At 38.4% G+C, this 13,266-nt stretch overlaps 1 protein-coding gene across 1 annotated transcript; it reads left to right on the plus strand.

Annotated features, from left to right (window-relative positions):
* The first annotated feature begins 708 nt into the window (after positions 1–708).
* On the plus strand, positions 709–12,312 carry LOC135648851 (uncharacterized). The gene is made up of 3 exons (XM_065166823.1): positions 709–1,183; positions 6,096–6,306; positions 7,426–12,312. Exons 1-3 carry the CDS (start codon positions 1,010–1,012, stop codon positions 12,117–12,119), a joined length of 5,079 nt encoding a protein of 1,692 aa, XP_065022895.1. The 5' UTR covers positions 709–1,009; the 3' UTR covers positions 12,120–12,312.
* Positions 12,313–13,266: the final 954 nt, after the last annotated feature.

The following is a 13,266-nucleotide window of genomic DNA, read 5'->3' on the forward strand; positions in this document are numbered from 1 at the left end:
GAAGTTCATACATGTCGATCGATCTTTTCTCTCTTATTCGTCTTCTCGATTATATTTCCTATATTACTTTTTTACTTCTGTAATTCTTTTTATGATTGATTTAAAGAAATCATCGACCATTAAGATAGATAGTGTAGAATTCCAAAAACAAAGCTAAAAGAAAATAAATGCTCCCCGAGTTAAACAATTAACTTTTCTCTCTTTGCTTTTATCATCTGTAAGTAATGTAAAAGGAGAAAAAAGAATAGAAGAAGAAGAAAGATGAGAACACGCTAATGTGCGTTGCTATTGCAGCTTCCTTTGCTCTTTCTTCTTCCTGTTTGTCGATTAGCTTTTGTGGTGTTCTTTTTCTTCCATTTCTTTCTGTCTCCTCTCCATTCATAAAGCATTTCCACGGATGTACTTGCCGCGATTCACAGACAGTGCATGACTTCGCCTCTAAGCGTTGGCATTGTGATATTTCGATCGACTTCTTTCGCACTCAACATTTTTTTGCTTCATCCATCAATAAGAGAACATTCTTAATCGAGGTAAGTTTGAGCATATCATCGCCGACGAGTTATTTAATGCTCATTTCAAAGGTTTGTAAATAAATTAATGGTAATATATATATATGTTTATATACAAATCTTCGTTTTACTCTTTTGTAATTAGAAAAAAATGTTTTATTTGGATGGAGGGGTAAATATGAAAATTACTAAGCTTCGGAGGGACATATATGTAATTTGGGCGAATAATGGAAAATGGCGCACTCGTTGCACCCCTCCTCCGCCTTACGTCCAGCAGAGGAGCTTTCGCATCTTTCCGTCCACCGACGGTAACTTTAAGCTCGCCCTTTCGGCTCCCGCCTTTGTTTCCTCTGTCTCTCTCTCCGTCTCTTCCTCTCCTCCTCCCTTTCTTGATCGTTAAGTAAGAATCTGAGCAAAGCTTCCGTACATGCCTTTTTCCTTCTTCTTAACTCTTCCGTTGTGGGTTGTGCCGGAGAAAGGAGCTGCCATCGAGTTCCACCATGGCTGCTGCGTCGACCGGTCCCCGCGACCACATCGAGAGGATCAGGAGGGAGAGATACTACATCGGGAGAGAGGAGAAGAACCCCTTGGCAGAAGACATCCATCAGGCCGTCAGCTACCTCTCCGAGGAGCTCTACTCCAAGGATGTCCACTTTCTCATGGAGCTTATTCAGGTCGTATTCATCCTTCGTACATATCTCTATCCACATATATACATATGACTTCATACCTACAGTGTTTATATCCTTCCTTGTATTGTCTCTCGATGCACACTGTGTGTGATGCTTGTGATGTCCTTATGCACAATTGTTCTCTCATACCCCACTGCTTCTTGATGCTGCATACATGTGTGCTTTACTTGATGGAAACAAACTTTGCTTCAACATATTGCCCCTTTTCCAGAGAAATTTCGACTGTTCTTTAATTTTTTGCCTCTGTTTTCCTTTTTTAAGGTTGCGCTAAACATTTTCTTGGTGCTTAGTCTTTTCGCTGTCATAGCAGCGCTCACAATGGATAGGATGAATTCGGTATAAAACGTTGAGATCCATTGCATATGCTGCACGGACTTCGGTCACATGCTGTGGCCACTGCATGTGGATTGTTCAACTCAAATCAAAGGCTCCGTCTCATCGCATCGATGAGTTCTAAACCACTTACTGCAGTCATGTCCAGAGGATGATTGAGATTTAACTCATCACGTCACGTAGGAGATTAAGATGGAACCCCAAAAGCAAGTCAAATGTTTTCTAGTTAGAGTCCAACATGTATCAGAGGGCCAAAAGTTAAGATGGATATTATTTGATCAGCAATTCCCCAGTCTTCCTCCAGAAAGGTGGTAGAATCACGCAGTTTCGGCAATAAGTATATGAAGCTATTACATGCAAGCACATTGATTAAGATTTGAGAACTCTTATTGATTCATATTGATGATTTGAATTACATGATTAATAAGCAATTATGTATATTTAGCCAACAGAATTGGATTCTAACGGTATAAGTTCCATTCTGATTAGGTGACCAATGGTCAGCATTTAGTAATCTTAATCATCCTAATATAAATAGTTAACCTAGAAACATTTACAAATGGGCCTGTCCTTAAACCAAATCTTTAGTCCTGTGGGTTCGACCAATTAAACTCAAACTTAACTGAGTTAGATCAGGAATCATTTAGCTAATTGAGACAAACCCAAACTAATTGTAAAATCATCTTAGCTCAAACACAAAGTAAAACTTAGTGGAGGAAAACCATCTAACCAAGCTTGGATTGATCATAAAACCCAGTAAATTCAAATTCCAGCTTAGACCAAAAGCAAAGGTCAAACAATCTTGTTCAGGTAAACCTATGCCAAACTCAATTAAACTTGGCTAGGCTAGACTATTCTCATATTGACCAACTCATATTCTCCTTTAATTTAGTGGACTCGAGTCAGGCTCAACCACCAGCTTATTTAGTTCAGTCAGTCATGTCAAATAAAAATAGACCATCTTGTCATACTCCAATGTGCTCCAAGTGTGCAATATAATTTAGATCAGCAGTGAGCATGCCAAGTGCTTCTGCATGATCACTAGTTATGTTTAGATCATCGCAAAATAAACTATGTCAGATTTGAACCAGCCCAATCCTGTTCTAGACCCAAATTACCTTGGGCAGCTAGCATACGGTCTGGTCCAGCATTGCTCAATTTCAGTCTAATCATGCCATAATTTGGGTTAATATAAAGCAATTTAGTTGCATTCCTGTCCAGCCCCAATGTTACTTGTTGTAAGAGTTGGGCAGAACAATCTTAGTCATGGTGGAAAAATTTCAGAATAAGAGGACTGAATTATCAACCAGCTCATGTAAACAGAATACGATCACTCCTTGTAAGAACTTTAATTAAAATAGGGATATCTACACCAAGATAAGCCACTCCTAGGGAATATGAGCCGGAATAAGGGTGTCTAGTCATTCACATTATTCTCTTTGAATCTAGTATGAACCTGGGTCGAATGTAATATAATTTATTTTGGGATATCTTCACCCGTCGCTTCCTAGACACCCACCACCTATTGGTGCCCTCATGTGTAGCTCGCATGCTTGCCACCCACTTCGGTATATCCGTTTCCTCCTCTTTTTTCTCTTCTTCCTTCTTCTTCCTCTTCCTCTTCCTCTTCCTTCTTTCTTCGCCATTCTCGCTATCCAATAGTATCACAATATCAATGTGTTCTGGTGGTACCATCGAAATTGGTGGGAATTGTATCGATCCAACCATGGATGGACATGGGTCCGATAACTGAAATGGCAACCCTTGGTTTTTTATATGGATGTTGATGCTCGTAATATTTTAATGCATGTATATAATTATGCGTCTTTACTATTTCCAATGATAAACTAGAATTCTTGTCCACTTGTATCTCTTAGCTTGAGACTGAAAGAATCTTTTCTCAAGCTATAGTTAAGACAATTGCAACAAGGTTGATGAGTCACATTAATACTTGGGAATTCGTAATGAGGATATTGTAAACTTAGATCATGATATAGAATAGAGAATTCGTTACTCTACAGTTAAGGCAATTCCACCAAACCTTGATTGATCAGGAGTGTGTGAAGCATTCTCTAGACAAACTTGTTTGCTTCCTTGACAAGTTGAAGTGTGAGCTCGACAAGAGTTGCACCGTTGAAATGTCTGCAAGTTGGCAAGTGCAATCATCGAGGTAGAACAATGGAATGGCTTACAAACTTCTTTATAGAGATTTTTGAGAAGAAGTACGAAGCAGAGAAGGGCTTTCCAAAATCTTTTGAGTGGAAGGACACGATAAAGAAAGGGGCTCAGGTAGGTAAGATATAAATCTAGAAGGAACATCTTGAAGTCTAATAAATGTCTTTTGTATGATGGACATCATCCGAAAATGGAGTGTTTATAGTGGAGGTAGGTTCGTAAGGCCCTTATGACTTCTTTTCAGTCGAAGGGAAAAAAGAAGGTTAAGGCCAAATCTTGCTGCCTGAATAAGTTACAATTGAGTTGCAACGAGAAATACTCCCCAAGGCCTAGTATGAGAGTGGTGCCCTTATGATGGATAATTCTCTATTATTTTATTGACCTTTTATATTTTAATTTTATTTTTAAAGTAATAATATATTGAAATATGAAGATAAGAGTTGGTTAACATATAGTACCTTTACTTTTTTTGAAAATTTAATCTAATATTTCATTTCTAATGAATTACTATTAATTTTTTTTTGCTCTTTAATTATTTTCTTGACTCATCCAAATGTATCACCCTAAGTAATGTTGGTATTGTTCCAATCATAGGAATTATGATGTCAAAATATATGCATCTATAATCGCATTAAAGTTTTTATCTATAAAGCAAACAGTGCATATGCTTATCAATTAAACAATAATGATATTAAATAAAATAACTTATGTGCAAATTCTCGATAAAAGTCCCAAGATTCTACTTTTTCACATAGATTGCTTCCTTTTTTGGCTAAAACATAAGATTACCCTTGGCCTCCAACATGTTGTGGTCTTATCCACCCCATTGCTCCGTCGCCATGCCACCTTGTTGTGGTCGCCTCCACCCTCGTTGTCGCCCACCGCCTTTGCATGGCTGCCTCCACTTCACCATGAGTCCCCTCATTGCCTGACATTGTCAAGGTGGGGGATGAGGAAGTGGGTCAAGCCGGATCGTGCTCGTGAGAGTTTGCCTTTCACCCACTGCCCCCACCCTCATGCGTCTTGTCCCTATGCTATCTTGGGATTCAGCTCCTCTATTAGCAGAGCTAGTTTATTGGATCGTGGCACCATCAACTCCTCATCAAGTTGGTGATAGCATTGCCATGCCTTGTTGTGCGCTCTTTGACATCGCCCTCGTTGATGATGGCCTCATGACCATTTCTTCCCTTGGCTCCGAGAAGAACCTTTGCTTCTTCTCCATCAGTTGCCCCTTCTCTCCTCCTTAGAACCCTCGGCCTTGCCATTGCCCAATGGTGGCACTGTGGGGGACGAGGAAGAGGGTTTGTAGGTGAAGGTGACGATCGACGAGACATATAGTAGGGGTAATCTCATCTTTTAGAAAATAAGGGGTTATCTACATATAGTTATAAAGCAAGAAAGGGCACTCTACGGGAAAAAGCAAGAACTTGGGATCTTTTTAGAAAATTTGTCCATAACTTATTTATAATTTTATATCATATGATTTGTGGATAAATTACAAATTCAATAATTCTTGAAATTTCTATTTATTTAAGTAGTCAAGCTTTAATATCTCATTTATTCTATGGTCAAAGTTGCTTAAATTTGTTAAGAAGAGTTCGTAGTAAAAAGAGAATACAAGGATGATCTTCAAAAACCAAGTAAACCAAGAAAATTTCAAATTGGTAATAATGAACTATTATGGAATACTTAGAGAGTTCAGATATTAAATGTCAATACCAATTCTGGATTTTTTTCTGTTAAAACAAAAATTATTGAAATAGATGTTTTAGAAAATAAATAAATTTTTGTCATCATATGACCTAATAAATAATGGATACCTAATTGGTCATTCTCATACATGAATAGCTAAGAAAATTGTGTCAATCTTCTTTTAAACCTACAGTTTCTTTTTAACGTAATTCAATTAATTTAAAATGCATACTTTTCTTTGATGATTTAGACAAATGCTAATTAAAGAATCGCCACATGTATAACATATGAAACAAACTAATTTTATTAAATTGCAACTACAGTTAACTATCAATTTGTAACACTCATTGCTAGCTTTTTGTAAAAGAATATCGTTGAAAAAAGGCTGGCTAAAATTCTTTTTTATTATAAATATTTAAGCTGCAAAATTAGCTTGTAAGGTGCAACTTGTAATCGAATTCGAATCCTGGATGACATTTCAGAAAATATAGCAGTCTGCTGTGATTGTTTGAGAGATCAAAATTATTTCATTCTATCAATAACAATTTGAATATTTACCTTTTTTTTTTCTCTCTTAAGTTCTGAATACTTAAAGACTGGTATTATCAACATCAAGATGACTACTTCTCTATTGTTGTAAAAATGCATACTTACCATGTTCAATCTAACTTTATGCATCAATTTGTTTCAACAGAATGCAGAGGATAACAAGTACAAAGAGGGAGTCACTCCATCCCTGGAGTTCGTTATTACATCCAAAGATATCACAATGACTGGTGCCAGCTCAACTCTTCTTCTCTTCAACAATGAGATAGGATTCTCCCCAGCAAACATAGATTCTATTTGTAGGATTGGTAAGTCCACAAAGAAAGGGAGGCGACACCTTGGTTACATAGGAGAGAAAGGTATGATCTTCAACTTTATCATGCCAATCGATTATTATGTTGTAGAAAGGTGGGCTCACAAAACTATATGCAGAAGACATGATCTGGTCAGTTATCTGGGCAGCACTATGTATCTGTTGTTTCATGGTTAACCATAATACACATCCAAGTGCCCCTCAAAGGTGATTTTGGTTAATCATTTGCATGAAGGCAAAGTTATGAATTGCATCAAATTGAAAGGGGAATCAGAAAAACTATGTCTCACTTGATTACAATGCTGAACCAATATTTTTATTCAGCATCTCATCTGTAGAAGACTAGAAGTAAAGTTTGCTATTTTTCTTGGTTCCACATTCACCTCTCAAGCTAATCTGCAGAAATAAACAGAATCTTGGATATGTTTGTCATTGTTCTTCAGTGTCAATTTTGATCTTGCATACACTGCACAAAGTTGACATAGTAATATGGCAAAATTTAATATGATCTATCTGGGTTTCCTTTCTGACAAAGGGCAAGTATGTGAAAGAAATAGTTCTCAAAACCCTTTTATTTGAGGATATAACAAATAAAAGCCATTATGCCTAGGAAAATTCAGTTCCAGAACAACAAGAATTTTTGAACCAAGATGTTAGGAAGGCATTCATTATTAGCATAACCAATTTAAACCTATGATATACCATTAATTATGGTGATGGTAAGTGACTTTGAAACCAAAGGGTAAAGAATTTGTAGGATCTCTTAAAGCTAGATTCTGCATCACATTTATTTGGATAACTGCCTGAAATTTATTCATGCATGAGATCCAGTGTTGAAACTTAAGAATCTGGTTGTTTATAATGTGAGTTAACTTAGATCAGATCTTCTTTCTTCATGCTAATGGGAGCCTGTTTCGTTCAACATGTTTAATTTGGAAATGAATAAAATTTTCTTTCTGTGAAATGAAATAAATGTACTCCTTATTGCCTTAATGAAGTACATTTACCAATTCTTCATACTGGTTATTTTCCTGCTAGACAGTTTTGGCACTGTGTATTAGAATTAGTGCTAAACTAAATTTGATACTGTAACTACATTAGTTTGATGACTAATCTTTTTCAGGAAAACATTGATTCTAAAAGTGTTTTTGTAATGAACTTACAGGAATAGGCTTTAAAAGTGTGTTTCTGATCTCCAGCAAACCCCACATCTTCAGCAATGGGTATCAGATAAGGTTCAATGAAGAACCATCGCCCGACTGCAACCTAGGTTACATCGTGCCTGAGTGGGTTGAGTCGAACCCAAACCTCTCTGACATACAAAATATATATGGTTCCTCAAAAAGCCTTCCTTCAACTACTATAATCTTGCCTTTGAAGAGTGAGAAGGAGTCGACCGTAAAAAAACAATTGTCAAGTTTACATCCAGAGGTCCTACTATTCCTTTCTAAAGTTAGACAACTATCTGTGAGGGAAGACAATGATGATCCAAAGCTTAACACTGTCAGTCAAATCTCTATATCAAGTGAAGCTAATTACCAGATGAGAAAGAACTTGAATGCCGAATCATACACCCTTCATCTTGCCGCTCATGAGGTTGACAAAAATGATGAAGAAGCATGCTCCTACTACATGTGGAAGCAAAAGTTCCCTGTTAAGCCCGAAAGCATTGTGAAGAAGAGGATGGAAGTTGAGGAATGGGTAATTACTCTGGCTTTTCCCTCTGGAAGACGATTGAATCGAGGGATGAAATTGTCTGGAATATTCTCCTTTCTTCCCACCGAGATGGTGACTGGTTTTCCATTCATAATTCAGGCTGATTTCCTTTTAGTTTCATCAAGGGAGTCCATACTTTTAGATAGCCCATGGAACCAAGGGATTCTTAGCTGTGTACCATCTGCATTTATAAATGCTTTTGTTACACTGGTTAAAGGAGCAGATGATGCACCCTCATTTTCTGTTCCTTACCTGTTTAATTTCATTCCAGTGAAGAGCTCCTCTATCCCACAGCTGGATTCAGTGAGGCTGTCCATTAAAGAAAAGGTGGCTGCTGAGCATATCATACCATGTGAACCCTACACTTCTCAAAGGATATTTTGTAAGCCCAGTGAGGTTAGCCGGCTGATTCCAGCCTTTTGGAATGTGCTGATCAAAGCACAGAAGTTTGGGGTAGATATACAGAGCCTCCATTCGCATGGAAGGTATATTGTGAACTCTTATTTTGATAACAAAGAGTATGATCAAGTGTTGGGCTTTCTGGGGGTGGAGTACGTTGAAAAAGCATGGTATGGAAAGTTTATTGAGTGTTCTAATCTTGCAAAGGAAGTGCCTGATGATATTTATGTGGTCCTACTGCATTTCATTGCTCACAATTGGAACAATTGTTTTATTGACTTGCCACTCCTGAAATCTCTTGATGCCAGTGGCTTTGTTTCTTTGTTGAGTGTACGGAAGGTAACAAATGGCTGCCAGAGATTATGTATTGCACAAGATGATGATTCCATCTCTTGGCTTATCAAGTGGAACCAAGAGTTGATGTCTGCCTCAAATCTATGTTTTATGCCTCAAAGCACACAAAAAGCTATGAGAGTGTCTAGAGGAGTTCTTGATTGGCTTCAGGAGTCTGTGAATCTGCAGCTTGTTAGTGTTGAAGACTATGGATCGAAGGTGGTAAAAGCACTGACTGATAGAAGGCTTGTAATTGCATTCACTCACTTCCTATATCATTCTCTTATCAATGATTATGCTTCCGATTGGTACATCGGACAGCTGTGCTCTTCCCTGCCGATTGTAGATGACTATGGGCATGTGACTGTTCAAAGGACACAGGTGCTCATGCCAGCTAAAGTGAGCAAGTGGGCAGGATTATTGGGTTCAAATCCATGGAGAGCAGAGCGTTATGTTGTATTGTCCACAGAGTACTTGTCCCCAGGGGCGTTTGCTGGCACCTATACATCCGGAGGACAGATCTTGCGCTTCCTACAAACTCACGTAAAGGCCTCAGATGTCCCTTCTGTTTATCCTCCAGATGCTGCATTTACTACTGTCTACTCTCCTTTGACAAAGGAAAATGCATTCTTGCTACTTGAATGGATTCGAAATATAAAATCCGGAGGAATTAACAAACTGCAGAAATTTCTGAACTGCATCAGAACTGGAAGCTGGTTGAAGACATCTATTGGTTACAAGCCACCTTCTGAGTCATTTCTTCCGAGCTCAGAATGGGGAAATTTACTACAAATTTCCTCAGTTCTCGTTGACATACCATTAATCAACCAAGAATTTTATGGAAAAAATATATGGGATTACACTGAAGAACTTAAAGTAATCGGAGTCAGATTTGAATTTCAGCAGGCATCAAAATATATTGGCCAGCATCTCATGGATTTAGCGGCTCACTCCACCTTGACCAGAGGAAATGTTTATTCATTGCTGAAGTTGATCAGATACTTGAGAGAGAAGCAGTTGTCGCCTGTGGATTTGATTCAGAGCGTCAAAGGCGGTAGATGGTTACAGACTTCCCATGGTTACAAGACCCCATCAGAATCCATACTGCTTGATTCAGAATGGACAATTGCATCACAAGTTAGTAGTCTCCCCTTAATAGATACTAACTTATATGGTGAGGAAATTGTTGACTACAAGACTGAGCTTGATTTACTTGGAGTTTTAGTTGGGTTTAACAAAAATTTCCAGCTAGTGGTTGATAATTTTAAAATGCCTACAAGTTTTACATCTTCTCATGCTACTATTTTCATACTCAAGTGTATTCGACATGCTCGTGCCCCTGATAAGCTCATAGAAAAAACAAGGCAGATGAAATGGTTGAAGACCCATCTTGGCTACAAAACACCAAGAGAATCTTTTCTGGTTGCTTCAGAAGTGTGTCTACTAAATGTGGTCAATGGTGTGCCAATAATTGATGAGGGGTTCTATGGCAGCGGAATCAGGTCATATAAAGAAGAGCTGAAGAAAATAGGAGTTGGTGTCGATATTGATGATCTATCCAAAGTTATTGCTACCCAACTGAAGCAACTCGTAGCTTCATCATCTGTTACAAGCAAAAATGTTCTTGCTTTACTAGCATGTTACAGAAAGATGGGTAGAACATTTCCAACTGATCTTTTGGCCTTTACCCATCATGAGAAATGGTTACATACCAGGCTGGGCTTCAGATCTCCCAAGGATTCGATCCTATTAGATACAGAGTGGGAGTCCATCTCATCGATAGCCAGTCTTCCCCTCATCGATGGCAATTCTTCATTCTATGGTCACTCTAATGAAATTTACAATTACAAAAATGAGCTCAAGGATTTTGGTGTTGTGATGGATTTCAAAAGGGGGGCAGAATTTGTTATAAAGGGTATTTGCATTCCCAAAAATCCTTCAGTCATCACCCGGGCAAATGTTCTTTCCTTGCTGAAGTGCATCCACAATCTGAAAGGGAAAATGGAGGTTCTTCCTAATGAGTTCATGAAAAGCATAAGCAAGAGTTGGCTAAAGACCACTACGGGCTACAAATCTCCAGGAGAGTGTCTCCTCTTTGATCCAAAGTGGGGTTTACAAAGGGAAGATGGGCCCTTCATTGATAATGAATTTTATGGCTCAGAGATTACATCCTACAAGAATCAACTTAAAGAAATTGGAGTGATTGTGGATGCCACTGGCGGATGCTTGTTAATTGCACGTCATATCAAATTTCATTCTGATATTACTGCAGTCTCCAGAGTTTACATGCACTTGAGTGAATTTAAATGGGAGCCAGAAAATGAAGCTGCAGATTGGATATGGATCCCAAGTGGAAGTGGTGGTGGCCAATGGGTGAGTTCTAGCAGTTGCATACTTTACGATAAAAATCATATGTTTGGCTCCCAACTCTGTGTTTTGGACAAGTATTATGAGACAAAACTTCTTGGATTCTTTACCACGATTCTTGGGGTTCGGCATGGTCCAAATATTCAGGATTACTGCAAACTCTGGTGCTCATGGGAAGCTTCACTGCACCACCCGACAGTCTTGCAATGTTCTGCTTTCTGGGAGTTCATTGCAAAGCACTGGAATGCTAAGACGGAGAAGCTGCTACTGGGCTGCATATCAAAGCTTCCAGTGCAAAAGAATAATGAGATAATGCTGTCCAACAAGCAAGATGTATTCATTCCCGATGACCTCTTGCTGAAGGATCTGTTCGACAAGTGTTCTGATGAAGCAATTTTCATATGGTATCCTTCAACTAGCACTCCTGCACTGTCTAGAGCAAATTTGAACAAGATCTATATCAGTATTGGTGCCAGAACAATTTCGGAGGCTGTAGAAAAAGATGAGTCCTTCACAGCAGAAGGCGCCAATGTTAGGGAAGTTGATCCAGGATCTCTGGTGTCGAAAGATGGGTTGCTCAGGATCGTTCTTGCATTTCTCTGTGATACTTCTTTAGCTACAAGTTCTGCTGAAAGGCATCGCATTGTTAATAACCTGTGCAATTTACAAGTTTCGGAGTTGGATGAACCCATTACGGTAAGCTACAAGTTGTCACTCGCCACAGGCAAGAATTTGATTGTGAAGGCTAGCAAAATGTTTCGCTGGGAGAAGGACAATGCTAAGTTGTTCGTACAGAGCATCGATGGTTCAAAGAGAAAGAGAGGCAGCATCCAATTCGCCACATTTTTTGCAGATGTAATATCACAGGGCCTGTTGTTTGAAATGTCTGATCAGATTGCTGCACTCTCTGAGCTGATTAGGTTGGGCTGCTTGTTAGACTTTGAGGAAGATGCTGTGGAGTTTCTGTTGAAGACCAAAAACCTCCAATTGTTTGCTGAGGACGAAGAGCTTCTATCATCCGTATCAACCTCCTCGAAGGTCTGAGTCACCAACAAGTAGACCACCGTTCTGCGACGTCAAAGTTATCATGTTTTGTTCTCTTTTGGATAACTTTGATGCGTGCTTGTTTCTCTGTTTATCAACACTATGTTCTAGTTCACGTTATTATGATGATGTCCATACATGTTAGACCATTTGTATATGAACTAAGCTTGATATATCAACTGTCTATTTTGTATGATCTTGGTTTCCTATACGTTTGTTTCCTTTTTGAAATACAGATTATTGAATTATGTGATATAAAGTTTAAATTAAATAGGTATTTCTGGTTTACTTTTTAATTCTTGATAGGATATGTCATAGTTTAGCCGAATGTTTTTGTCTCCTTTTACTTATTGTAAGTGAGTTGAGGTCTTAATGGGTTAGACTTAATTTGTGTGAACATCTGACACAACTCTACTTATCTTGATCGGCTTACATATTGAATCTTCATAAGGCTCAATTGCAGCTCTAACAACTTGAGGGTCCAAACATGACAATCTACAATACTGAGGAAACAGAATTTATATGATAGATATGACTGACTTCCTTGCTTATAAACAAAATGCAAAAGGTATTATCAGTTTTTGCCAACCACCATGACTTGGGCTGCTGATGTTGCAATTATTATTATTCTTTCTTATTGACAAGAGATGATTCAATTTGATGCCGAGTGTGGCAGGCAGTGTTCTGTGTGGAAGAATGCTGCAGCATATATTAGTATAGGATTGCAAGAGAAGTCGAGCTTAAGGTGGCGGCGATGTGTGGGTGGGGGTGAAGGACGAGAAAAGAGGGATTTTTGTTGCATCGAAGAAGACTGTGGAGCTTCTTCTCCACCTCGTTACGTCCATCGATAAAACTTTGAGCAGGTCTCGGAATCAACGAAGGACTGACTCTTCACCTTCTCATCTTGCCGTCCACCCAAGGTAACTTTAAGCTGTCCCATTTCGTCCCCTTTGACGACGATTTTGTATTTATCCTTTTTTTAATATAACGATTATGTATGTTCTTATCTTTAGATTTTTGTTCCTGCTTTATATAGTATGTAAAAAATTGATAATAGGCTTAGAAGTCTCATTTTCTTTGATTTTGGTAGTTGTTCTACGTTTACAAATATAGGTTGTGTCATGTAGACATTTGTGAGGATTTCGAT

The sequence above is a fragment of the Musa acuminata genome, chromosome BXJ3-9 (assembly GCF_036884655.1).
Source record: "Musa acuminata AAA Group cultivar baxijiao chromosome BXJ3-9, Cavendish_Baxijiao_AAA, whole genome shotgun sequence".
Lineage (NCBI taxonomy): Eukaryota > Viridiplantae > Streptophyta > Magnoliopsida > Zingiberales > Musaceae > Musa > Musa acuminata.